This window comes from Pyxicephalus adspersus, chromosome 7 (genome assembly GCF_032062135.1).
Source record: "Pyxicephalus adspersus chromosome 7, UCB_Pads_2.0, whole genome shotgun sequence".
Taxonomy (NCBI): Eukaryota; Metazoa; Chordata; class Amphibia; order Anura; family Pyxicephalidae; genus Pyxicephalus; species Pyxicephalus adspersus.
The window spans coordinates 40,125,400-40,152,109 of record NC_092864.1 but is presented as its reverse complement, the minus strand read 5'-3'; the positions used below and the strand labels follow the sequence as shown (position 1 = coordinate 40,152,109).

At 38.6% G+C, this 26,710-nt stretch overlaps 1 protein-coding gene across 5 annotated transcripts in view; it reads right to left on the bottom strand.

Moving 5' to 3' along the window:
* The window catches only part of GALNT13 (polypeptide N-acetylgalactosaminyltransferase 13), a 198,016-nt gene that overhangs the window by 28,943 nt on the left and 142,363 nt on the right, over nucleotides 1-26,710 (bottom strand). For all 5 annotated transcript variants that reach the window (XM_072418163.1, XM_072418162.1, XM_072418166.1 and 2 more), the window contains exons 8-10: nucleotides 12,149-12,288; nucleotides 7,688-7,786; nucleotides 1,201-1,335 (exon numbers count right to left, since the gene is read on the bottom strand). In XM_072418163.1, the coding sequence (XP_072274264.1) occupies nucleotides 1,201-1,335; nucleotides 7,688-7,786; nucleotides 12,149-12,288 (374 nt within the window). The remainder of the gene's footprint in view (nucleotides 1-1,200; nucleotides 1,336-7,687; nucleotides 7,787-12,148; nucleotides 12,289-26,710) is intronic.

The following is a 26,710-nucleotide window of genomic DNA, read 5'->3' as shown; positions in this document are numbered from 1 at the left end:
GAGTTTGTAGGGAAAAGTACGAAAGAGAAGGTGACCATTGCAGCCATGACTACAAAATTTTTTTCAGCTGTTGGAGGACTGATTATGGTTTTCAAGGTGGAAAGTTGTTACTTCCAATGGCATTCAGTATTATATGCAGCATAGTTTGTGTGTAGGGGAAGGATAACCAAAGAAAATGATTTGTTATGCTTTCAATAGTCTGTGGTTGGGGTTAAAAAAACCCTATTAAAAACTGTTTATTGAATTTTAAGGAGAGTGATATGTGACACCTGAGGATAAGTGATACTTATGCAGTGTCTATGTGAATATGTATGTGAAGTTCCTTTTGTTATCGTTTGCATACATTGCAGGTATATGATGCTTGGGTAATAATAAATCCCCCCAAGCCTGTAAAGGCAGTGTTATGATCAGGATTGCATGTGGGGGCAGTGTTAAGATCAGGGGTGCCTGTGGGGGCAGTGTTAAAATCAGAAGTTCTTATGGGGGCAGTGTTATGATCTGGAATGCCTGTGGGGTCAGTGTTATGATCTGGAGTGTCTTTGGGGGCAGGGTTATGATCTGGAGTGCCTATGGGGTCAGTGTTAAGATCAAAAGTGCCTATGGGGCCAGTTTATGATCTGGAATGCCTGTGGGGGCAGTGTTTTGATCAGGAGTGCGTGTGAGGGCAGTTTTATGATCTGGAGTGCCTATGGGGGCAGTGGTATGATCTGGAGTGCCTGTGGGGGCAGTGTTATGATCTGGAGTGCCTGTGGGGGCAGTGTTATGATCTGGAGTGCCTGTGGGGGCAGTGTTATGATCTGGTGTACCTGTAGGGGCAGTGTTATGATCTGGAGTGCCTGTGGGGGCAGTGTTATGATCTGGGGTTGCTTCAATTTACAGGTTTAGGTTCAGCAACGGTACGTGCCAAAAAGCAACGTCAGCTGACTACCTGAATATTCTTAATGACCAGGTTTTTTCATCAATTGATTTGATGTTGCACAAGCTTATCAAAAAGAAACCACAGCAAATGCATAAATAGCAGCCTAATGAAATATTAGAATACATGGCTTTTTTGGCCAGGCAATGTTTGTCCTTGTTTTTTTATGTACAGCTTTATTTTTTTTTTTAAATATGGAATTTTCCTTTAATACCAATGGTCAGGGATCATCTAATAAAGGCACGATGGAAGTTTTATGCATAGGATTCCATATGCACACCTACCTCTGCATCATATTCCCACAACTGGTTCCCCCTCATATGATGGCACTTAAGCATGATTACTGGACCGTTCAGCCTTGATACATCCAAACATAAATCGTCTGTGCGAATTTCCTTATCTGCTGTGTATGAAAACACCTGCAAGGCAATTTTTGCAAGGGTTAGGAAAATCAATACTTCAACATCTTGCATGAAAAATATTAAATATTTCCCTATAATAAGGTTTATAAATTGACAAGTGGCAGCGTGAACCACCAACCTCTGACTGGCAAGGCATCCGGGCCCCTTCACGGGTAACCTGGGAATCCCAGACTGAGCCATTAAAAGAATCAAAGAAGTAAAAAATAAATAAATGAGTGCCACTTACAGTAGTCATTGTAGTTTCCATGGAAACAGCACACATAAACACTAATATATAGGTATATTATTGCTGCACTAAAAATAGAATTAAAAAAAGAAAGTAAAGGCGCCTCAGGTCTAGAATTGGTTTGACAGAAAATAGAAGTAGAAGCGTTTGTAAGAAAAATAAAATAAACTTTAATTGTTTTACATATCTCGATGCATTGCCAGATTTAAAGGCGTACTATATATAAAATGGATAAATTTTCATAAACTGATTGAATACAAGGGGGGTTTATAATTTAGAAGTGGTATAATTGGGGCTGATATTTTCCTGTTGTCATCTCCCTGATATGCATGAATTACATATAAAGAATCTGTTTTACCTGTGTAGCATTCTGAGGAATGTGAGGTCAAATCTAGAGGGAATTAGTCAGCATCTTTTTTTTTACCTGGGAAAGGGAATATAAGGCTGGTGATTATTGTGGTACAGCCATTTATTTGGCATCAGGAGTTTATTGCATGGAATAGGCCAATGAGCCATTCCTTCTGGTAATGATTCATCAGCACCTTCCAAATCCCACAAAAAAAGAAACATTTCAGATAACAATAGACTTGGAGTCTGGGGCCAGATGTGGTTTAGGGAGAAAGACCTATGAGTGGCCTAAAGTGGCCCTGCAGTGGAAGCTATGAATGTAATTAGACTGTACAGGTATGTCCTTTGTGATGCAATGATCCCGGTTCCCCCAAATATCATACCTGCAATAGGATTTGTATTTCTGTCTTTTCAGATCTATTCTATAACTTTTCCCTGCTGCAGTAAGGCCTCTTTCACATTTGGGGTGGCATGGACAAGCCATTCCAAGGTGCAAAGCAACTGCACCGCAGGTAAAAAACGTTTGCATGAATTGTCCTTGCAAGTGCTGTGTGGTTCTTGTTCCAAAGGAACAAAGGCAACCCATGGCCAGAAGTGACATGTCGCTCCCAAGAACCGTTTCACAACAGAGTGCAAAGTTATGCACAAAATGGTTCCCAACCGCTGCCATTCTGCTGAATAGGAACATAAGGGAGCATGGTTGCGTCTGTGGTACAATGCTATGGTCACTTAAAGGTCTAAGGTAAAAATTCCAGGTCTTTCCCCCCAATCTGTCACTGTGCATTAACTAGCAATTGGGGCAGCCATCGCAATGATTCCTAGTTATGTGATTACTGTGACAGATATGACATCCCATGCAGGTTCAACAACAAAATGTAAGCCTCTAAAGATGACAGTGTTTAAATGTTGTAATTGTCAGATAAAATTACAGTATTAAATATACAGTACAAACTAATATTACATGATTTTGGGTAATACATTCCAGGTTAGCCGGGTCACCCAAGTTATCCATGATAGTTTGTCTTTTCCAGTCTTGGAGAGATTTCATAAATCAGGCCCATTATATGTTGTGGTCTTTCAATGATCAATATATGAGTCCCTGTTTCCTGAAGATCGCAGTATTAAGAAGGGAAAGGGAGACGGACTGAATGTTGGTTATAAATATCATCAGATATGGTCTAACCTGCTTTCACCTGTATGAGATCCAGAGAGTCTATGAATGTCTACTTGTGTTTGATACATATTAAATCATCCGCTTATCACTAATGACTGAGAATCAATAAACACATCATGCTGGGTCAAGGAGCAAATATCACACTGAATTTATGTGGACGCAGAAGAAGCTTAATATTGCCACAGTCTATGTGAAGGGCCAGCACTGAGTCATCAACATCGAGAAAGTGTATGTCATGATCTCGATAACAGACTTATGCTCATTACATCTGGTCACAGTTTCTGTTAAATAATCATCACTGATGTTGCAGTAAGTGAATAAGTGCATTCAAAAAATGTTTTATACACTGGGCAGGAAAACTATGTTATGTGAAGAACATCACCTACTGTATGGGAGGTTACCACCAAAAACAGAAGCTTTTCCAAAAATTACTAAAGCTACTGGATAAGTATAACAGTCAGACAATTACCCTCAAAGACGACAAAGGCAGCCTCTAAAAGCCCTCTAAGAGTAAAAAACTCTACCCAAATATTTATGCAGTGTATTTGGTTATATATATAATCATCAGACCAAATGTAACGTATAGCATACACTTCCTTTGTTGCTTGGTTGCTTGCTTCAGAGAAGTACCACAACATGATTTAATGCTTAAAGGTAATGGTTTTGAAAAAGTTAAAGTCTATGTTGACAAGCTTTGGATTTGTATCATCAGTTTTGAAAATTTCCAATATCCTTAGAATTTATTGACAGGTGGATTTTGCCTGCAGTCTGCCTCCATCTGGTATGACAGTCTACAGTATATTTCTCTGTTCTCAGGTTTACTTTTGATGGTCATTCTGTTATGTTTGGTTTAGTGGATATTAGAGAATTACCCAAGAGTTTCTTATATCTTTAAAAGATTCTGTTAATAATATTGGTATGGAAAATGCAACAGAAGGACCTGGAACATACACAAATGGATGGGAACAACCAAAGAACCCAGGTAGAAAGGGAAAGAAAATTACATCAAGAAGATCTACCTAGTGATATTTTTTTGTTTTAAACTCTAGTGGAAATTACAGGCAAATCACCCACTTCACTGTCCAGCTTATGGCGAGTTTCACCCAGCCTCAGGGGCTTAGGCAGCATACACATCTTTCTTGATTGCTTCCAGGGACAAAAGAAAAACAGATGAACAAATGAGCACTGTACACACAGATTTGTTTTGTTCTATGGGGAGAAGAGGGAGGAGAGAGAATAAGTGGCACCCCACTGTGCTCTCCTCCTTGACTTGTATTGCGGTGGTTCACCGTCAGTTTTTCAACGATCCGCTACGGTGAATCCATGAACTACATCGGTGACCTCTGCACATATGTCCGATTCTGGCCTGAGCCAAGCCTGTTTGTATCGGGTGTGAATCAACTGATGTATGTCATTACGCAACAAAGGAGCCTCCGGAGTAGGGTGAAAGCCTGAGAGCAGAATGGGCTGTTTGCATGTAGCTGCCAGTGGAGTGTTAATGGTTGCTAGTGGGTTGTTATTGACGATGTGGCTCCTTTCTTCTGTGTCATGTTGTGCAAAGGAGGTGACCAGCACATTTGAAAAGGTAGCCCCATACTCACTTGGTGGGAGCGCTGCTTTAACTGGGAGGATTTGGAGTTGTATCACTGGTTGCATATTTGAGATATAGCTTTTAGAGTATTTAGGATGTATAAGAAGTAAGCAAGGAGCTGACTCAGCCTGCCAGCTCCATATATAATTCAATAACACCCTTAGGTAGGCTGGCCACAACTGAAATTATTTACTTTCTATTGATGTGCCAACTGAAATTATTTACTTTCTTTTGATGTGTAATAACTCAAGAGGAAGTTTCCCTTCATCTGGAACCCTTTCTAAGTACCAGCACGATCAACCAACCTCTGCCCATCAGACAATGATCAATACCAAGCACTGCTTTGAAGGTCCAGTACCTCTTCCTTATTGAAATAAATGCAACTGTCAAATGTCTAGTGCCTCCTCTTACTCTGTGAGGCTGAACAATCATTTGTTTAACCCTTTCATCTTCTCTAACATCAAATACACACTTCTAAGGCATGCCCTATTTCCAGAGACAAACTTGGAAGAGTTTGATCTCTCTGGAAAAAAGAAGCACATCAGCTGAGATACGATAGCTCTCCCACAGCCTGGCAAAGCTGATGTGATTAAACAGACTTTCTTGTTCTGCTGAGTATTATGTTGTCAAGACCCCCTGTATGAAGAAATATGACAGTGCAACTTTGAGTTCTACTTGCCTCACCAGAGTCTTATACACTTCTCCTCTCCTAATTATGAAAGAAATGTCACACTGATTTTATTATCTGTCACCGCATTAATGTTAGATGGTATTTAGGGCTGCAGATTAGACATAATATTGCCTGGGAGAAAAAGGGAATATGGAAAAGTTCTGCAGCTCTGTAAAGTGGGATTAGAGTAGATTTGTTGATGATTGACATCATAGAGTTCTGAAGTGTCTGTCTGGCAATCTGAGCTGTCCTTGGTTCTCAGGAAACAGTCCAACGTGTTGGCTAGGTGAGCATTAAAATTCCTTCTTTGATATTTTGAAAAAAGCTTGACCACTGGAAAAATGGATGTTCACACAGCAAGTAGAAATAAAGGCATACAGTTAACGTGGAACTAAACCGGTCCATTTTGCAGAGCTGGATGCCACCATCATCCTTCTTTTCCTCCACTTGTACTCTTCCAGGTGATCTTTGACCATCTTGATTGATGACATAACCATACGTCATCCTGGCATATGAAAGGGAAGCTGGGAAAGCCGGGTGCATTTGCAGCTCAGCTTTTTGCCAGAAAGCCAAAGCGATCAGGCAGGTAAGTTCTATAATTGTAGAAAAGACATTGTCTGTTGCTTTCTGCAATAATAACCTGCCTGATCATACAAACTAAAATTAAACTTTAGTTCCACAGCAAAAATGCGTTAGTGTAATGTTTTCATTGGGAGATAAGACTGCCAGAATCTGACCTCACAACCTGATCCACTTAATGTAAAGAAACATTGCTTGGTCAATTTGTGGTTTATTAGCAAAAGAGCTAACCGTGTGCCTCTATCCTCCTTATAACCAGCTACCTTTTTTCATTTTTTGAAGTGTAGTAATGCCTGATTGGTAGTGATAACCCTTTATGGTCCCAAAATGCATTCTGCTGCACAGGAAGCTATAAAGATTAAAGACATGAAAAGGGAAGATACTAACAAACTCCTAAAAATGTACTAAAGCAATATTGTGAGAATTCTGCCTTTTGCTTAAATTCCTCCTGTAAAATAGAAGTATTTATTTCCATTGCCTTCCGTCTCATAGTTATATATCTGCAGTGTGAAATCTAAGACATTAATGCCTCTGCCTGCTAGTCTTACTGAAGTTGCAGTGAGTTATATGATATGTCAACTGTGCTACTCATTTTCCTTGTTGGAGAGGTCTTACAGTGCAAGGATCCCCTTATTTATTATTATTTAGTGGGTCTTTTTAAAGTATGTATTCTATGTTACTGAGAAATCCAAACCCTCTCTTCCCAACTACCCAGTACACAGTGCATCTCACCCCTCCACTATACCCCCTTCACCCTACCCCTCAGGGTTGCCATTAGGAAAGAACAAGGGGTACTTCTGTATCAAGCCCTGATCTAAAGAGCTTTACTTTTGCAGTGCTGGAACTTTTAGACATAGGGGAGAGGGGCCCAATAAGTTTATTTAGAATGTGGCCTAGAAATTTATGATGATGACCCTGACCTCCCCCCACCTAAACTCACCCAACCACCCACTCGAATTTACCTCCTTTATTAGCTATGGCGATGTTTGCAGCCTAACAGTAAAATTACCAGACCATGTCTGCATACTAACCTCCAAGAGACTTGAAATTATTATATCTTATTCAGGCTAATGGGATGTTAGTACAAACATTAGTTAGGTCTGCAGCTTACAGAAGAGGTAAGAGATGAAAAATGTGTGTGTTGGGTGGGGGAGGGGGGGGGGTCAACATTAAAAGATGAAAGGTCCATAGGTGTCATCCTGATCCTTATTTTGCTCCCTTTTTGGGCTACTGAGCCACAGCAGGTATACTACACAAATAGTAGTGCCTAAAAGTACTACCAGTCAGTTGCTCCCTAGGTAGGAAAACTAGCATGAGAATAATTATCCAGGTACCCATTCAACATTTAAGACATTGTTACCAGGCATCTGTATTATTTTATCAGTACAAGTTCACATTTAATTATGTTAGACTCATCTGTGATTTGGCCACATGGGAATAGGTAGATATTCATCTGCCCTGTGTAAGCATTGAAAGGTCATACGCTCATCCATACCTAAAATAAATATTCTTCAGCTAAAGAGCGAGGGCTCAGAGAGAGTGGGGAGGTGGCAAGGAGTATACTTTTGAGCTGTATACTTTTCTAGTGGGGTATGCTTTATGAGGAGAGATTATTTATTTTGCCCTAAATGACCCAGTGCCCCCACGTTTTAGGACTCAGCAGACATAAAAACACCAATGAATGCAACTATCCATAGCTTAAAGAATAAACAATACATTTTTAATGCAATTATATTGTTACAGACCAAATAATAAACTTACCTGGTTTCCTCCCATCCCATGACAATTAAATATGCCGACTTTTTCATTTTCTTTACGACCCATGTTATCTAGACATTGGTTGGTTTCCACATTTCTTATCTAAAATGAAATAAATGATTCATTTACGAGTGCATTCAATTCAGGTTGTATATCGGTGTGCGAACAGATATATGATGAGGATGGCGGAAGTATCATTCTGGAGAAAGATCAGGACATAAGCATGCACAACCACTCTAGTAGAATTTCGATAGTATCTATTAGGAAAGGAACAATTACAATTAGCAGATAAATCAAATCTTGCAATTCTTCTTCTTCTTTATTGGCTGGTTGGAGAGGGATTTCAGACTTTCAGATGTGCAGGCGCCTCTCTCTTGCACATGTGGGCAGTTCTGACCCTGGGCGTGCTTGCTCTCCCATGTTTTATCAGTGTCGGACAATCAGGAAATATCCTCTTAATAATCCCCGGCTATTTAGCTAGCTCAGACACAGCACTCAGTGTTCGTGCAACGTGTCTCCACTAGTGCCGAGCCCCCTAGCTCTCCTCTACACCTGCTGTTTAATTCAGTGCCCTCCCTATCCAGCTCCTGTTTAAACCCCTTATTGCCCAGTCTGGTGTTTCCCTACCTGTTCCCTTGTGCTGTTACAGTGTTACAGTGTCAGTAGTGTTTCCCATGCCTCCCGTGTCACCTGTGCCTCCTGTCGCTTGCAGTGTCTTTTGTGTTTCCCTGTTTCTTCGGTGGGCCCCCCAGTGAATTGTGCTGTGGTTGTGCGTGGAGGAAGAACCTCACAGCAACCTAAAGGGTAATGTGTGCAAAAGCGTTAACGTGGGTGCAGAGCAGATGTTTGCTATGCACCTAGGAGTTGCTAACTGCACAGTTTTCCACTTCAAATGTGAAAGGGGCTTAAATATTTAGTTGCTTTGCAGCCAGAGTTGTTGGTGGATTGGGCAATTTGAGTACATTTTTGTCTTTGTAACCTTAAAAGACAATGACCCTAGTGCTGGTACAGAGAGTGATGGGGTAAAGACAGCAGCACATTTCATACTGTACTCAAAACCATACAAACAAATAAGGCTAGGTTTACGTGTAGCCATGCTCTTGAGTGAAATCTCTATTTGTGACAATGTTTCAGTACACAAGAAAGACATATTTAGTAATTACATTTGGGAGTGTCAAAGCAAATGCGGCTCCTGGGCACTGAGTATTGTTATATGCATGCACACGCATTCAAAAGCCTCCACTGAAAAATAGTGGTATAGTTTCAGCATGTGTTTTTCCTTCTTTCTAGCAGGCTAGAATATGATTCCTTTGGTGTTAGTGTACAGGGGGTTATTGTGTAAATATAAAGCATTTTCAGGCGTTAAAATGCCTGGTTCAGATGCCAGTAAAGCATTGACAAACACACAGTTAATATCTGGAAAACTACAAATTAATGCATACCAGCACTGTATGTGAATGTATGTTTGTGAATGAATGAAAGTGTTACATTTACAGAAATGGGGACAAACAGCTATTGTTGATCTTAGCATTGATATGGTAATGAACTACATTTAGATGCAAATGAACACAAGCCTGGCTTTAAAAATGCGTTTTACCATCTACACTTGAACTTTGATTTACAGAAGAACTACCTGATTTTTTAAACTTTTTTTCTGGGAGGGGCATGTTCCCACAGATTTCCATGACCTCTCCAGCAATTGTAAAGATAATACTATGATCAGGGGCTTAAAAAGTCAGTAGCCAACCTAAAATAGAGTAATCCTAACTATACCTTAGACATTTGAAAAAAAGTATGTGAATATGAGTATGTGTATATGCACCGAAAAACTCAACTTTTTGTAATTTCTTTTATCTTGATCACTTTCTTTTATTTTGATAACTTAAAACGTTTGGGTGAAAATACAATGTTCATGGGCTTTGGCATTAACCTGTTGAACTGTATTTTTGGAAATTTCAAATTTTCACTACCCATTGCCTACCCAGAAGATGCGAGAACACTCAGAGAGGGTTGGAATAGCCAAAAATCCCAGGTAGACAGGACCAGGGTGGTCCCACCATTGGAGTATCAAAGACATGCAAAAATCCAGATATTGACCGTTCTCTATGTACTTTTAGCCATCTCCTTTTGGTGGATTGACACTTTGATAAAAAAAATTAAAAAAACTAAATAAACATAAAAATCTCAAAACAGAGGAGGAAATTGAAAACCTATTTTCTGGTACCACCATAATGTTGCTCTGTTCAAGAGAAATCCCCTTCTGTTAGAAAAATGTTAGAAAACACACATTTCTAGGAGTGTTAACTTTCTTGTGTCTTATTTTTTGTACATAAAGTTACAAAATGTGATAAAGTTTGGCAAGAGGAACTACTGATTGCTTTGTGAGCTCCCAAAAGTGTCAGTGTACCAATAAAGCATTTTACTTGGATAGAGTGGTGTTTTTGTGGCATGATCAGTAACAAAGGTAAGCATTTGGTATCTTTTGTTGCTGGTATGCTTGTAAATTGTTTTAAGCTGTTTTGCCTGTATTGTAGAGTTGCTTTTCATGTGTGAATATTTCTCGGCCATATTCCAGGTAGAATGATGTCACTATGGTGCATAAAACAAACATGTATTTTTTTAAGGGGAAATGTTAAATCAAGTCCTTTACTGCAGAGTCATTCCACTAAACCAGGAACAAAATACAACATAATTAAACACTAGGGGCTTAGTTTGTGAAAGACAGTGTGATGTCTGAGCAAGCATAAATTACTTGGCAGATCTATTCATTATGTACTATTGGAAAGCTTTAAATAGCCTCACATAGGTTTTCCAACTGCAAGGGGTAAATCACTGATTTTGTTTTCTGAATCATTGACTACAAAAAAATTTTGATTATAAAAAGTCCCTATTTAATAAAATATGGAGACCAGAGACAGCAGCATGCAAGGTTAACAGTCTACCATATAATCAAAACAAGGGTTGCTTTAGTCTTTGATCAGGTTTACATTCAACTATTTACTGCAATCTGCGGCTCCAGTTTTTTTTTGTTTTTGTCTATGTAGCATATTTTTATCACCTCCTCTCTGGTGAAACCATTGGTAACATGATCATACCTAGGGATTTTCTGACATTAGCCTGGAGATGCCAGCGTTTAATTTAGGCTCTTTGGGTGCTTGGCAGTATTACTCCCATCAGACATAAAAGCACTTGGATAGCTGTTGTAGGGGGTATTCTTTTCTACTTCCAGTGGACTGTGGGTTAAAGAGAGCAACAAGAAGGACTGCAACATGCTTAAGGGTAAGGTCAATCTGCCCCAACATATCATATAACCTGAGACAGGGAGAAGGAGAAGCTGTCTTTATTCTAGTTCAGGTGAAATGTTGAGAAGGTCTAAACTGTAGGTACACAGATGGTAAGGAATAGCTCAGTTCCAAAGTTTCCCATGCCCCCTCAAAGTCTCCAAAGGGCCCCCAAGTACACTCCCCTCAAAACCCATCAACCTCCTTCCTCCTTTAAAGTCTTTCTCCATAGTACACCAAGAGCCTTTCAGCTACTCTCCCTTCCTCAACCCCACAGACACCAACCCTCTCAGTAACATACCATTATTTTTTCCCACCAACACTACCTCAGGGCCATTATTGTCCAGTAACACCTCCAACACAGGGGCATTTATTACCTTACACTGTTGCCCAGTCAATTTTACTTTGGAACTGTTCTGCCTCATATTTTGTTGTGGGGCAATGTATGCACTGCTAATACACTTTCTATAAACCAGTTTAGTGTAGTCCACAATGTGTGCAACATCCACTTCCCACTTTTGTGCAAGTGTTCCAAACTGTTGGGTTCATTTTGGCACGGTGAGATAAAGGTAGAGTCTGGTGGGCTTAATTCATTTAGGTCCTAAATATTTCAACAGAGAGATCTACTTGCCATTATCCCCAGCTCTGTTCATTTCCAACTGGAGTGAACTAACTCCAACCAGGTGAATGGGAGATCCTTAAAATGGGCACAGCATGTGTACCAACCTGGGAACAAAGTGCAAACATCATCCATAAAAGTCCTTTTGGGAGATACAAGGAAATGTCAGTTGTATTTGTTCCATAGTCTATACCATAAAGTAAATTCAGTTCCAGTTGAACTAACTGTTAGGTTCATTTATTGCCACTCTAAAAAAACCTTTTCAGTGCACTGTAACACATATGTTTCAACAACCCATCTTTCCAATGTGTTTAAACATTGTTAAATGTGTCCTGCTAACCTATCTAAAATGAATGCAGTGCTTTCTAACACAGGTTTGTTTATGCATCAAATTACTCTAAATGTATTATTTATATTCAGTTGCATAGTATTACCATTAATATAAAACCGGATTCTTGCTATGGCATTTCAACCAACTAAATTGTACCTTTGCAATTTTTTTTAACTGGATTACAAAAAGAAAACACAAAGAAGTACATAATGAAAAAGGGTAAGAAATCATACCTCACCAAGTGAAAAATAACGCCTTGGAATCTGGGAGTCCGGATAGATCATTTCAAGGTACCAGGAAAATGGATGACACTTCAATTTTTCTCGGAGAGCTTTTCTTTCTGACACGTCACCGTAATCAACCTTGACAACACCTAGAACATTGGGAGAACGGCTTTTATTTAATAATCTTCCCTAGGCAGTGTGTCAGCAAGTTTAATGTACCTGCATAGAGTTGCTCTGATTAGCTTTTAGCTTCATGCAAGGAGGAAGTGCAGTGAATAGGTGGAAAGTGCTGTAATGCCTAACAATTAAGCTGAATTTAGAATTACTGCAGTCAATTGGAGAAAAAGGCCTTTATTAAAGAAAAACGCTTAAAACAGACATTGTTAAAGTTCAGATCATGTGTTTAAAAGGTATTTCCTAAAGTTTATATAACTTTTAACATTGAACATTTTACAGAACATAAATTTGGTATATAAGGCCAATATGGCTCCTGAGTTAATATTCCCCCTTGCTGGAATTACAATTTCTAATATCTGCTATGACACTATATGCTGGAGAGAACATAATGATACTTTAATTGCACCCATCCCCCAAAAGAAAAAAATATCTTTAGACTATGTTGTGCTGCCACTGAGAGCTTATGTCAGGAAGGAGATGTGAATTAAATTCTAGGGGAGAAAAGTGTTTTACAAATGATCACGAAGTGCAAAACATAGCAGTGTAAAGTTTAAAGGTTTTCTGCATCTTTAGGAGTCTACTTAGTCCTCCTTGTAGTTATCCTTGAGCCACGAACGATTTGTATTTATGTTGGGGAGAAAAGGATAGGGGTGAGATTGGGTAGTTTAGTAAAAATAATCTGGGAAGGGCTAACACCACTCTACACACAAATGCTGTGTATCGTTAACCGGAAGGAACCCTTTAAACAATGTTCAGGTCTCAACGAGCCCCTGTTAAAATAAAATAGAGGTCAGGTAAAAAAAAGCAGGCGTCATTGGGAAAATGCACCTAAGATTGATGGTCAGTGTGAAAAATGCCCTCCTAACACTGGTGGTAAGAAGGCCATATCTATAGATAGCTAAAATGTTCATTGGTATCATGATTGTGCAGCATGTTGGCTCAGATCTAAGTGCTCTGGCCTTTTCAGCGCTAGATCCCAGGTTTGAATCTCGGCCAGGGCACTATCTGCATGGAGTTTGCAGGTTCTCCCAATGCTTGCATGGGTTTCCCCTGGGTACTCTGGTTTCCTCCCACATCCCAAAAACATGCAGTTAGGTTAAGTATTTACTCCCCAAAATTGACCTTAGACTGTGGTAATGACATATAACTATGGTAGGGACATTAAATTGTGAGCCCCTTTGAGGGACAGCTAGTGACATGTCTATGGACTTTGTACAGAGCTGCATAATATGATGGCGCTATATAAATACTGTGTAATTAATAATAATGTTTGTGGCTGTGCTAAATGGAGTTAGTCTTGAAAGTATGCAGGCACCATCAGGTGGGAGTACAGTTGCAGCTCATGGAGCTCCAGGACACATTTAAAGGAAGTTTAAGCTTCAATAAAACCTTGGTTGAAAATGATTGATTTGGCTAAGTATATTCTGGCAGATCATTTGCACCAGATTGTACTGGCAGGTGCAGACATAGCGAGGTGCAAAGTGCCCCACTGCACAATGGCCCCAACCTTTCTGAGCCAACAGGGGTCCCATAGGGTCTCTAAGTCTGATCAGTTCTGCACAGGGGACCAGTGTTGGCTACATCTATTTCAGTAGATCCATCATGTAAAGTTTAGCATGTAACCCTTGTTAGCATTACATCCCAACATATACATTATTTTACAAACAGTTACATGACCACAAAATATGCCAATACAACTACAGACATGATCACCATTTCCCCTTAATTGCATTGTTAATTGATTTGTGTTTGCCATTCTTATCTACGCTTCTTTGTTCTTTTTAATCTTTTTTGATGCTTCATTCTTTCAGATCCTTCTATTTATCTCCTAGGACAGATTTGGGATGAAAACAAGTCAATTTACATTAGCAGGCCTGTGTTGTTTCCTTTCTGGTGTTAGGTTATGCAAACTTATCAAAAAACAAAATGCTTTAACTTAAAAATGACTTCCAAAGAGTTTTTTTTAAATGTCCTAACATAATCTAATAACCACAAATTGGAGGAGAAAAGTGAATGTGCTAACGTATGCAGTGTATGATATTCATTTTGTTGTGTGAAATGGATTTTTACCAAGGATGAGTAGTAATAATTTTGTTATATGATTAAAACATCTGCATAAAAGTTAGGGCCCATTTTGGATCTTTGCATTGTGGTGACAAACAAATAATCAAAACGTGTAATATGTTGGCACTATATAAATACTGTTTAATAATAATAATAATAATAATAATATTAATAGTAATACCAACATGTGGTAATATACATAACATGTGTACCCGATTTGTGGTGCCCATTGTAGTGTGGTGTACCACAATGCACCTGTAGTAGCCTGGTAGCTTAGTTGCAATTATTGACAATAAACATTGGTGCATTGGATCCTATGCTTTTCAGGCAGGGTAGAGTGAGGGCTGGATTTGTACTTTTTTCCACCCTAGGACAGCAAATACGGAAGGTGGCCATGATGATAGTGAAAGTTCTGGGCAGAACAGTCCTATGATAGGCAATGCACTCATGTATTATAATGATAATATTGCAGCCATGATTGCAGTGCAAATGCTACACCTAGTGGCCATTTTCCCGTAGCCCAAGGCCTCAGGCCTTCATAGAAATTTAGCCTTGGGTAGGGTATATGGCCAGATTGTTTATTTTCTGTTACTTCCTTTCTTGAAACATAACCAGAAGACATAGATCTCTCTAATAAATTGAAAATTCAAAAAAATTGTAAGATTTCCCTTTTTTAGGTTTTCTTTCAGTTTCATGGTCATCATGACAGCAATAAAAACCTGTCAAAATACTTATGATTCCCTAATTAATCCAAAACAAAAAAAATATTATTTAGCTACACTTTAAAGTGGAATAATAATATATTTATGATACAGAACCTAGGCCCGCAAATTTGCTGCACTGCCAACTTGCCAAACCATTGACGTAGAGCGCTAATAGCTTCCTGATGTCAGCTTACTTTGAACATCACAGATACAAACTGGGGAAGATTAATTTTGCATACCATTGAAGCATTTATGTCAGTTAATTAAAATTTAATTTTCTCACCAATATGTGGCGTTCTATTAAACCATTGACAGTGAAAGTGGAAGGAAAATTACTTTCGGTCCCATGTGCCCCAACATGGAAACCCTTAGCAACTCGATATGCTTGTTGCCAATAATCTACATACATAATTGAAGCTCGACAGGAGGTCATACACCACTGCAGGTCTAATCAATGAGGAATATGTTCTCGGCACATGCCTCGGTACGGTTTTTATTTTCCTCATGCCTAAACAGGTCCATCTATTAGGGGATGTGAGAAGCATATTTAGGAGGAATCTCAGATGTGTTTGAAGCAATCATCACATTTATCAAGCCGTGACACGCTGATTATATCATCTGCATATTCATGGGTTACATGCATTTATTATGAGAACTTATAGGAACCCTTTATACTAAATATTGCTTATTGGATGAATTATATTATGAATATATAATGCCACAACAAAGAACTTTAAATATCTAAAAATAGAACATAGCACAGACCAAGCACAGATGGGACTTCTTAACTTAATGTTTAAAATATTTTTAGGCAAATGCCTTAAAACATATAGAGTTCACTGATATACTTTGTTCTTTTTAAATTGGGTTATTCATTGTCCTTAAAATCCATCTGTGCTTGGTCTGTTCTATATTCTACTATACCAACCAAGGATGTGGCGTTAACCCAGATTTGCTCCAATGCACAATTCCTCTCCTTTATAGTGAATGCTCATTCAATGAATAACTATATTATTCAAACCATAATTTATTCTTTTGGAAATATAGTAATGCAAAAAATCTTCTATAGCACTCCAAATAATCTTAAATTCTCTTTTTCTTTCAATATTTTGTACTACATATATACATGCAATGTCTTTTTTGAGGAGCAAAAAAAAAAAAAACATTTTTAGCCCTACAAGTGGTGTATAACTTGGCCAGTACCAGCCACTGGAAACAATGTAACTCTTACACATGCACAGAAATTACATCATCAGTGCCCAAGGACCAATGGCCAAAGAGGATTGCTGTCTTCCCAGAAGTCTGCCGTGCACCTGGCGACCAAGGTGTCCCCTTCCTCTGATGCAGTGATAACAGGTCTTATCCTGCTTTGCATACATGCCGATTATAATATTTAAAACTGTAACTTTTTGCCTTAAATATTTTCTGCAAAATAGAAATTCACCTTCTGATTTGTCAGGGTGCCTGAGCATTCTATGCCTACAGCGGCATACCTGCAGTAAGATTACCTAGGTCACTGGTGATGCCGGTATTATGCTGCTTACCGGAGAGAAAGTTGTACTTAAGGACCTGCAGTGAATGCATCTCCCTGCTTCTGCATTATCCATTCCATGGATCTGTGCTTTTGTTGCCCTTTCCTGCTTCCTCTTGATTATTATGCCAGTCAAAAGTCATCAAGCACTCTGACATTTTAAAACAAAGCTTTCAGGTCCTCTTTAAAATGTTAGCAGGTGGAGTTTTGGCAGAAGAGATTATGTAATCTGTGTTTCTTTGTTTACAGTGCCTGCAGGACATGCACAGGTAAAAGAATCTGGTGCTCAGATATTAAAAACTTAAGTGCAAACGAAGAAGCTGACATTCTGCAATTCCCCAAAATAGTTACTGAAAGCTTGGATGACCACTCCAGTGCACTTGTGCAGGTGATACATCACGCTAACCTTTAAATGCACAAGGAGAGAGGCAACAAATCAGCTGGAAGAGGGCACGCTTGAGATTCAGGGGAAATGCATTGACTTTAAAGTGGATCTACCGTGTTTCCCCGAAAATAAGACACTGTCTTATATTTTTTTTGGCTCCCAAAAACACACTAGGTCTTATTTTCAGGGGATGCCTTATTTTTCCATGAAGAAGACTACAGTACACATTTATTGTTGAAAGTCACTCATGATCACTCATGTTCCATAGATTGTCCCGTTCTGATCACTCATGTGCCGTTCATATTCCCCTTCTGATCACTCATGTGCCGTTCAAATTCCCCTTCTGATCACTCTATGCCATTGATTATCCCCTTCTGATCACTCTATGCCATTGACTGTCCCGTTCTGATCACTATGAAATGACTGTCCCCTTCTGATCTCTATGAAATGATTGTCCCCTTCTGATCACTATGAAATGATTGTCCCCTTCTGATCACTCTATTCCATTGACTCCATTGTCCCCTTCTGATCACTTACCCGTAATTAAGTGCAGGGATCTCCGTTAGGGCAGGGATCAGCAGCTTGCTTCCTTGTTCAGAATCGCGGGGGCACGTGTGCAGGCTTTTTACTTTCAGTTTGGCTCAGGAATAGACACGCCCTGCAGCCAGCATCAAAGACACACAGGCTGCAGCCAGCATCAAAGACACACACGCTGCAGCCAGCATAAAGGACACACACGCAGGATCAGATATCTGGAGCTGTCTCGGTGAGTACTTTTTTAATTTACCGGTATGTATGCTTTTATTTTCTTTTTCTCCTAGGTCTTATTTTCGGGGTAGGTCTTATATTAGGGCAGGTTTACAAAATAGTGCTAGGTCTTACTTTTGGGGTAGGTCTTTTTTTCGGGGAAACACTGTATCATCATCATCAACATTTTTAACATTATATAAAGTATTGTTTTTTTTATATCATGTAAAAAATGTTTTATTTATTTTTTTAATCATTGTTTGAGGAGGACCCCCTCCCCTTCTATTTTTATTGCTGTGGCAGTAAAGATTAAAGGCAAAACTCACAGCCCCTGAGATACATACTTCACATATTCCAGGAGGCTGTGGACCGCTCCTGCCCATGCCCAAAATTAGGCTTTCATCATAGGGGGCTTTCCTTGATTGTAGAAAAAAAAAAGACACATTACCCAATTTCACATCTGCACAGTGAAAGATCAGGTGATGTGAACACAACCGGGAAGAAGAAGATGGCCACGTCTGCTGTCCCATCTGCACCAGAACAAAGAGAGAAGCCAGGAAGGCGTAGGACTCACTGGACTCTGGCTTTTTACTTTCTCTAGTAAGGGTATTTGTTTTGTTTTTTGTTTTTGTTTTATAGCAGGAAAAATAAGCAGTGGAAAAGAATAAAATAAAAAAGTCACAACATAAAAATGATAAAATGCACAAAAAATAAATAAATAAATAAATAAAACCCCAAATATAAAGAATGCTTAACCAAAATAATCCCAAACCTAAATACACAAAATAAGTAGTTATGCCAGCTACAAGTACATTATGTTTCATGATTTGCAGTTTAAATGGTGACACCTTCAGGCTGAAATAATGTACTACTATACAACCCTGTCGTGTGTGTAATTTCTCATATATAATCTTTTTTTCTGTATATATTATTTGTACTTTACATACATATTTGATGCATTATATATTATGTATCCTTAAGCTAGGTCAAACTGGGGCACAATTTCTTTCTGGTTTCTGAAATTAGGGATTCAGCAATGAATAAGAAAGCCATTTCTGGTAATAGTGTATCCACTGAATGGTACTGTATGTGACAGATTAGTCAGATTTTAGTTGCAAAAGGTAAGGCCAGTGGGTTTCACAGCTGACAAATGCACTTAATGACATGAAGCGTGGACTTGCAAGGTGCTATTGGTCTTTTAGGATCACTTTACTAATAAATTTCCACTGCAGTCAAATTGCGGGGATACCTACCAGGTTTATACACAAAGCACTCCCTGCACAGTATTCAGTCATTTCTCTAGTTATAGATACAATGATCCTGATTTATTAAAGCTCTCCTAAACTGGAGAAGATAGACTATCATGTGGGAACCCGAGTGATCCAGCAAACCTGGTATAGATCTGGTCCAGAATTCAAAACATTTGCCAAATTATAGTAAATGATTTTTAAGAAATCTATTGCTGATTTGCAGGATTACCCAAGTTCTCCCTAAATCAAATTTGTAGTGTTTGGGATTAGTAGTTTAGTGTATTGTACTTGGGATTAGTAGTTTACTTTTGGATCCCACATGATGCTTTGAAAAGCTTTAAATAATTGCAGGTAAATTACAGTAAAAAATCAAGAACTTTAAATGCTTACTTGCAGTATTTTTCATTTTCTAAATTTGCAATGTACTTCTACATTTGCTGGCAAATTAACACCACCAGGAAGAGTCTATTCCCTAGCAAAACCCTCTCCATACCTTCCTGTGTTCTGGAAATGTCTTATTACTATCTATGTGGACTTAGCTTTTCTACCCCTCCACTTAGCTGCAAGAGGAGCAGTAAAATGTGTTGCTATAGATTGTCACTTAAAATGTAAGTCTTCTATGGCTGCTGACATCACTTTCAATATATGACGTCCAATAACAGTCTCAGGGCTACACAAGAAAGCTTTTACAGGTAAAAAGAATGCCTAAAATGGGCGTAAACGTTCCATCTATTAGGAATATAGTTGTTGAAAAAAATGGCCTGGCAACATAGTCTTTTTAAATAAACCTGTTTGATAAAATGAGAAAGATTACTGCAGTAACAAGAATTGTCCACAGGATGGCGCTGAATCCACACTGCAATCACCAATATTCCATTGCTTGCAGAATACAAAACTCTATTTATTTACATTTCTCTGTTGTTATTCAGCCTTCTTCTTTAGTTAGATTTAAGGATTATGTGTGTTTTTTTTCTTTATAGATTTTCCATTACAAAGAAGCAAGTCTAGAATACAAGATTTACTAGACTCAGGCTATGCTTCTGGTGACATGAGATGAGTATTCCAACCACAATAGAAGAATATAATATCAGGCCTAATAGCAGTGAGGACAATTATTTTTCTCTTTGTTGTCAAACGTATAAATAAATCTTCAAGGATAAACCAAATATCAATGAACACATGGTGTAATCATACTAAGTATTGGCCGGTGGGATGAATTAGCTGCCTTCTGCTTTTTTGCCTTCCTCTGGATTAACTATGCCTATGGGGTTATAGATAAAAATAGTAAAAATAGTGGATGAACTTGATAGGCCTAATATAATTATATTATTATTACACAGTATTTATGTACTGCCAACATATTACGCAGCACTTTACAGAGTCCATTGTCATTTCACTAACTGTCCCTCAAAGGGGCTCACAATCCAATGTATGTTATTTTTCAATGTAACTATGTAACTATGCCTAAATCTTCCAGAAATTCCAATGCCTTGATTTTCCTGCAAAAACCGGTCCCTGTGCCCTCCCACAAGGAAGGCATTTATATCTTGTAACTGGACTCTTCAGCTATGCCATATAATGGGTTAGGTTAAAAATCCTCCTCCCAAATTGCGCTTACATTAATGACATATGGCTATGGTAGGGACATTAGATTGTGAGCCCCTTTGAGGGACAGCTAGTGATATGACTATGGACTTTGTACTGCCTTATATGTCCGCTCTATATAAATACTGTGTATTAATACCTGTAACGGAAGCATACCCATTGGCCTTAAAAAATGGTTTTAGAAGGGGCTACTATTTAATGTGATCCTCGGGGAACAAAGGTTGAGCAAGGCTGCCCTAATCTAATGATATCCAAACATTTACTAATATATGGGTGCTTTTCTGACAGAATTACCAAATAAGAAAAGGATAATAGGTCTGCAAGAAGAATGCAGACACCTCACCTAAGGACTAGTATGCTGCAATACAGACAGCCCCCGAGCTAGGAACCAGATTCTATAGATTTGTCCTTAAGTTGAATTTGTATGTAAGTTAGAAAAGATACATTTTTTAATTGATTGCAACTTGGACAGTTGTTTGTCTTAACTTATAATTTCTTTTATCTTTCTGCAAATGCCTAAATAGCAGTACAACCCTAAACAATCTTGAGAAGATGATGGAGAGGATAGGACTGGTATTAGAGAGTCAGGGTCCAATTCTGCTGCTGGAGTCTTGTTTTAAAGTAGGCATCAATGGCGGTTATATTAATATAATTTGCACAAAACTTTCCTTTTTTTCATTATAAATAGCCCTGCAGCATCTCAGGCCTTCAGTAATTGTACAGTAAACTTTGGTGGACCTCTCTGTATCAGGATCTTGTTGTTCTAACTTTGCCATTTCTGCTCCAATGAGTATGATATATAGTACTATGGTGTAATGTACAGTGGTCTCTGTAAAGGTGGCCCCCCACATTGGCAGCGCTTCTCAAGAAGCAGAATTAGCAGAATTTCTAATGAGCACAGACTGTGTGGAAAGCCACACAGTACACTTTGGCTGCAGCCTGGTGATCCCCTCTGTACAGATTTTGTTTATGAGTATAAGTTGTATGTAAGTCTGATGTTTGTAACTCAGGCACTGCCAATATATAAAATTATTTGTTATGTATTCTCTCTACATAACACTATGAAAACTATGAATTCAGTTGGTTTAGTATTGTTCTTCTGGCTTGTTCATTTTAAACACGGAAAACCAGTAAAATGTTCGCCACATGCTCCTATTTTCACAGCAATAGGTTTACCAGTAAAATATACAGTAGGTGCACCATAATAAGAGTTTCTGTGAAAATGATGGTAATCTGTCTATGGGGAACGCATGCTGATTAATCAACAAGCCACTTCAATCACAAAACTAAGTAGCCTGGGAAGTTGAATTTCAAATACACTTTCTGAAGCCGTGCCAAGCTGAAGTGACACATAGATTTAGTCAGATAGAGGTAATCTCAGCAGAACAATCAAACAGAACGTGATAGATCTTCATAGCTAACGCATTTCTTAGTAACACTGCCAATTTCCTAATAAAGGCATTGAAATTAGTTAAACAATCTTATTGAAGTTAAACTTTTTTTGCTGAGAGCTGCACATTTAGGGCAAGTTCTAGAGGTATATAGGAAATGTTTAAACTTTCTAACTACATTGTACACTGCTTGACAGTGTTATGATCTGGGGTCCCTATGGGGGCAGTGTTATGATCTGGGGTCCCTGTGGGGGCAGTGTTATGATCTGGGGTGCCTGTGCAGGCAGCGTTTTGATCTGGGGTGTCTGTGAGGGCAGTGTTACGATCTGGGGGCCAGTTGAGGCAGTGTTATAATCTGGGGTTCCTGTGGGGGCAGTGTTATGATCTGGGGTTCCTGTGGGGGCAGTGTTATGATCTGGGGTGTTTGTCGGGGCAGTGTTATGATCTGGGGTTCCTGTGGGGGCAGTGTTATGATCTGGGGTTCCTGTGGGGGCAGTGGTATGATCTGGGGTTCCTGTGGGGGCAGTGTTATGGTCTGGGGTTTTCTTGAGTGGGCAGTGTTATGATCTGGGGTTTCTTGAGTGGGCCAGGTCCAGGTTCAGCAAGGTGATGTGCCCAGAAAATGAGGTCAGCTGACTATATGAATATACTGAATGACCAAAATTTTCCATCAGTAGAATTATGGTGTCATTTTGATAAGCTTTTGCAGGGCCATCAGTCCTGCATTGTATGGGGGATCAAAAAAAGCCACCGACACTTCAGACTGTCAGAAAAAAAGAGCACCTGTTAATAAAGCAAGGAGTAAGGTAAATATATCATCTTATCCATGATCCTCTAGAGCAGCATTTCTCAACCAGAATTTCATGGAACCTTAGGGTACCTCTAGAGGTTGCTGGGGGTTCCTTGATCAATGAGCAGTTTGTGCCTCTTAGGTCAGTTTAACTGAACCAATGATCTTTTTGGCTATCTGTAAGGGTGACATTCTTCCCAATAACCACCACACTAATTGACTGTGAGCTGTGGATATAGGAGGGGTTCCCTGAAGATCTGAAGTTATTCAAGGGTTAAGCCCCATGCTAAAAAGGTTGAGAAAATCTGCTCTATAGAAAACAAGCAGTTAACACTTGCAGTGGTAAAGAAATCCACTCCTAGCATTTGAGTATATTTCCCTAGATACAGCATCCTCTGCTGTATCCATAAAACATTTGAATTTAAAAATTCTTAAATAACACATTTCTTCTTTATACTTTGCTGTAAAGGTTTACAGACTATACCAATGATTCAAAAATCGAATGCAGCAATACTTTTTAAAAGCACTTTTCACCTCTGATTTAATGACTTATCACATGTGTATCTAAAAGTCTGTTTTAAAATCCTAAATAAAAAAAGCAATAGTAACGGTGCTAATTTAGAGTCTGAACACACAATTACACTGGATAGTGGAGATTTAATTTTTATTGATTATAGATAACCATTTGCTGGGTACTCCCCCAGGCATTAATCAATACACAATTAGCAGGCAGAAGGAGTGACGTAATCAATAAACAGAAAAAGAAATCACGGTTTAATGTGTTTTTTATAATTTGCTGAAATAACTGCCAAATGTCTCTGTTATTAACTAAGCAGGAGTTGTGCATAATTTAATAATTTTCTGCTACAGTGGTTCCTCTCAAATACAATAAAATAGCATAAACATATGCTTGCTTATGTGTTTAACAAAGTAGGTAAAAATAGAATGTTTTGCACATTTTGCTTGGTTAGTATAACATATATATATATATATATATATATATATATATATATATATATATACACAGGGAATGAATTAACTGCTGCACACCAGCTCGGGGTGTTAGGTCGTTCCTGCCTGGCCAATCAATATGAGGAAGATCATTTTCAGGACAAGAAGAAGGACATGGTGGCATCCTGTGATGGAACAAAGACCCGTATCGCGGGTTTACTTCCACTTTAATGACTTCTCTATCACCATACATAAGTGTGGATCATCCATGTCAACAAGAAATGTAATTTCCTTCTTATTTAGCTATGAATATTTTGTCTGAGCCTTACACCTTAGTTTGCTAAATACATACCCATTCACCAAAAATATTCACCAGATATATAATATGGTAGATTTGCTACCAGTTAAAGTGGACCTAAACTAAAATTTTTACCTAGAAAACCCTTTAATATAAGGTAAAAATAACCTTTTTGTGTGGGGAAGGGGTTTAAAACCCTTTTGAAAAAAAAAAGGGAAAAGCCCTCATTTTCTGTGTTTATCGCTGTGAGAGAATGGGAGCGCAGAGCCACATCATACATACATCATGGATTCAAGGAGGCTTCTGGCTACCCCTTCTGTGCATACCCGGGCATAGGCTTTTTCTTGAAAGGGGAAAAAATTCCAATCGCATGCATGCGCAGTAAGATTGGCACTCTTTTTTGCTATCTATGTCAGTTATCTATTTTTTTTCCTATCTATGTCATCCAATCTTGCGCCTGCGCAGTGTGAGATTGGGAGGATACCAGGACAATGCGGGACCCAACCCAGGAAAACATCCGGAGGGATTGATGGATCTGTTCAGGTAAAGGTGAGGTTTATTTGTTTACTTCTGCAATAATTTGAAACATGAAGCATGTTGAACCTAAAAACTTATAGGTAAACTACAGAAAAATTAAGTATTTGATAGTGTTTCTTTCATAGTGTTTTTTAGTTCTACATTTTATTAATTCACCTTCAATGTGCTTTTGAACTTGCTCAAAAATTGGAGTCATTTTGAAGAGTTATTTCTCCAGCACACCCCCTTACTCCTTGCTCTATGCTTTCGGAAGTTTCTAATCATTTCCAAAAATGAGTACTAAGAAAAAAATTTAGGGGGTTTGTATATAGATTATAAGTTATAGACTAAAAATACTCTGCTTAAATGTTAATGCTAAAAATGTTAGGCATTATCCACCCCATTAACTGTTGTGACATAATGGCCCTAATTTATTAAGGCTCTCCAAGACTGGAGAGGATACACTTTCATCAGTGAAGCTGAGTGATCCACAAAACCTAGAATGGATCTGAATCAGGATTGAAAACATTTGCTAACAAATAGTGAATGACTTTTAGGAAATCCATGAAAGTGTATCTTCTCCAGTCTTAGAGAGCTTTAACAAATTAGGGCCATTATTCATATATGGACTTCTGACTATGTGGTATTAGACAATCTGCCTAATTAGATAACGGCTTAAGGCCTCCTATACAGGAGCAATTCTGCATGTCTAAAAAAGAATGATGAATTTCCTTGTTTGAAATAGAATCTCTGTGCTTTAACTGGATTTGATTTTCTCTGTTACAACAATAAATCTTGTTATTTAGGATCTACTGTGTCATAAAGTCCATAAAGATGGTCTGTTTAGAGACCCCCTAAATGAATTTCCTAATTACCCTTTGTATCATCCCTTCCATATTCCACCTACATAACTTTAATATAGCAGCTAGGGGAGGAGAGAAGGGTATTAATACAGAGTATCAGCTGAGTGAAAGGTCTGAAGTTCTTATTTACTAGGTTTCTTTACAACACAACCAAGATAGTGATGGTCAGCCATAGCTTACACAAGAAAGGCTTATACAGGTAAAAACCATGGGTAAGATATGGTAAATACACAAATAACTCAAGGAATATATGATTAATAATCTATTAATTTAGATTTTTGTTGAAATGAATGCTTTGGAAATTGTTCTGGGTCTCTTCATTGTATCTCGTCGTATGTGAGGTGCTGTCCATGGTGCTGAAACTGAAACCCCACTTTTTTTATTATTATTCTTATTATTATACATTATGTATATTGTGCCAGCGTATTACACAGTGTTGTACTGTTCATTAAATAGGGGTTACAAATGACAGACAGATACAGACAGTGACACAGGAGGAGGAGAGGACCCTGCCCAGGAGAGCTTTTACTTGTTATATCTTATAAATTTATGTATACTTTTTTCAAAGGATTTCCCCCTCCCCTGATGCTCCCCTTGTGCTTTTAGTCTGTTTACGGTAGATATCCAGGTTGCTATCTCCACAGCAAAGATGGAAGCTATCATGCAGTCCACATCTATGCCAATACCAGCCTTTATGGCTTTATTTGGAGTTTCTAATCCTACTAGTGTAGGGCAATTAAGTAACCATAGTATCCAGGTATGGTTGCCAGCATTAAGGTACATGATGTGCAGTCCACTTGCCTTCCCTTCATGGACCAGGTAAATTCTTACCTCCTGCCCTGTAAACTAGTAAATAAGTGTTTTTACCCCTTACTGGTTCAACAGTGCATCATGGGATGGAGAGTGTAGATTTAGGAAATTAAAGCATTACTTTAACATTATTTAAATATACTCGGGTACCTTCAGAAGTCCATTCCAATATTTGCGCCAATTACCTAAATAGTTTCCTCCTGCTTCCTTTTTTATATTTTTTTATACATTTTTTGGCTAATTTAAATCCACCATTCATGTATCTTGCCAGGCATTTTTATAATAACCCGACAGAGCTGCAGTAGACTGGTTGCCCTTCCTGACATTATCACGCTGGTGCAATCTTCTGTAAGGGGCCCTCATCAATGCATAGCCAATATAAGGTTCCCACATGACCCAGGCAAGGATGAGGACATCTAAGGAAGCACCTCTACAGAAAAGAATCCAATCCACCATGTGATCAGGGATTAGGTAAGTATTTTTATGTAC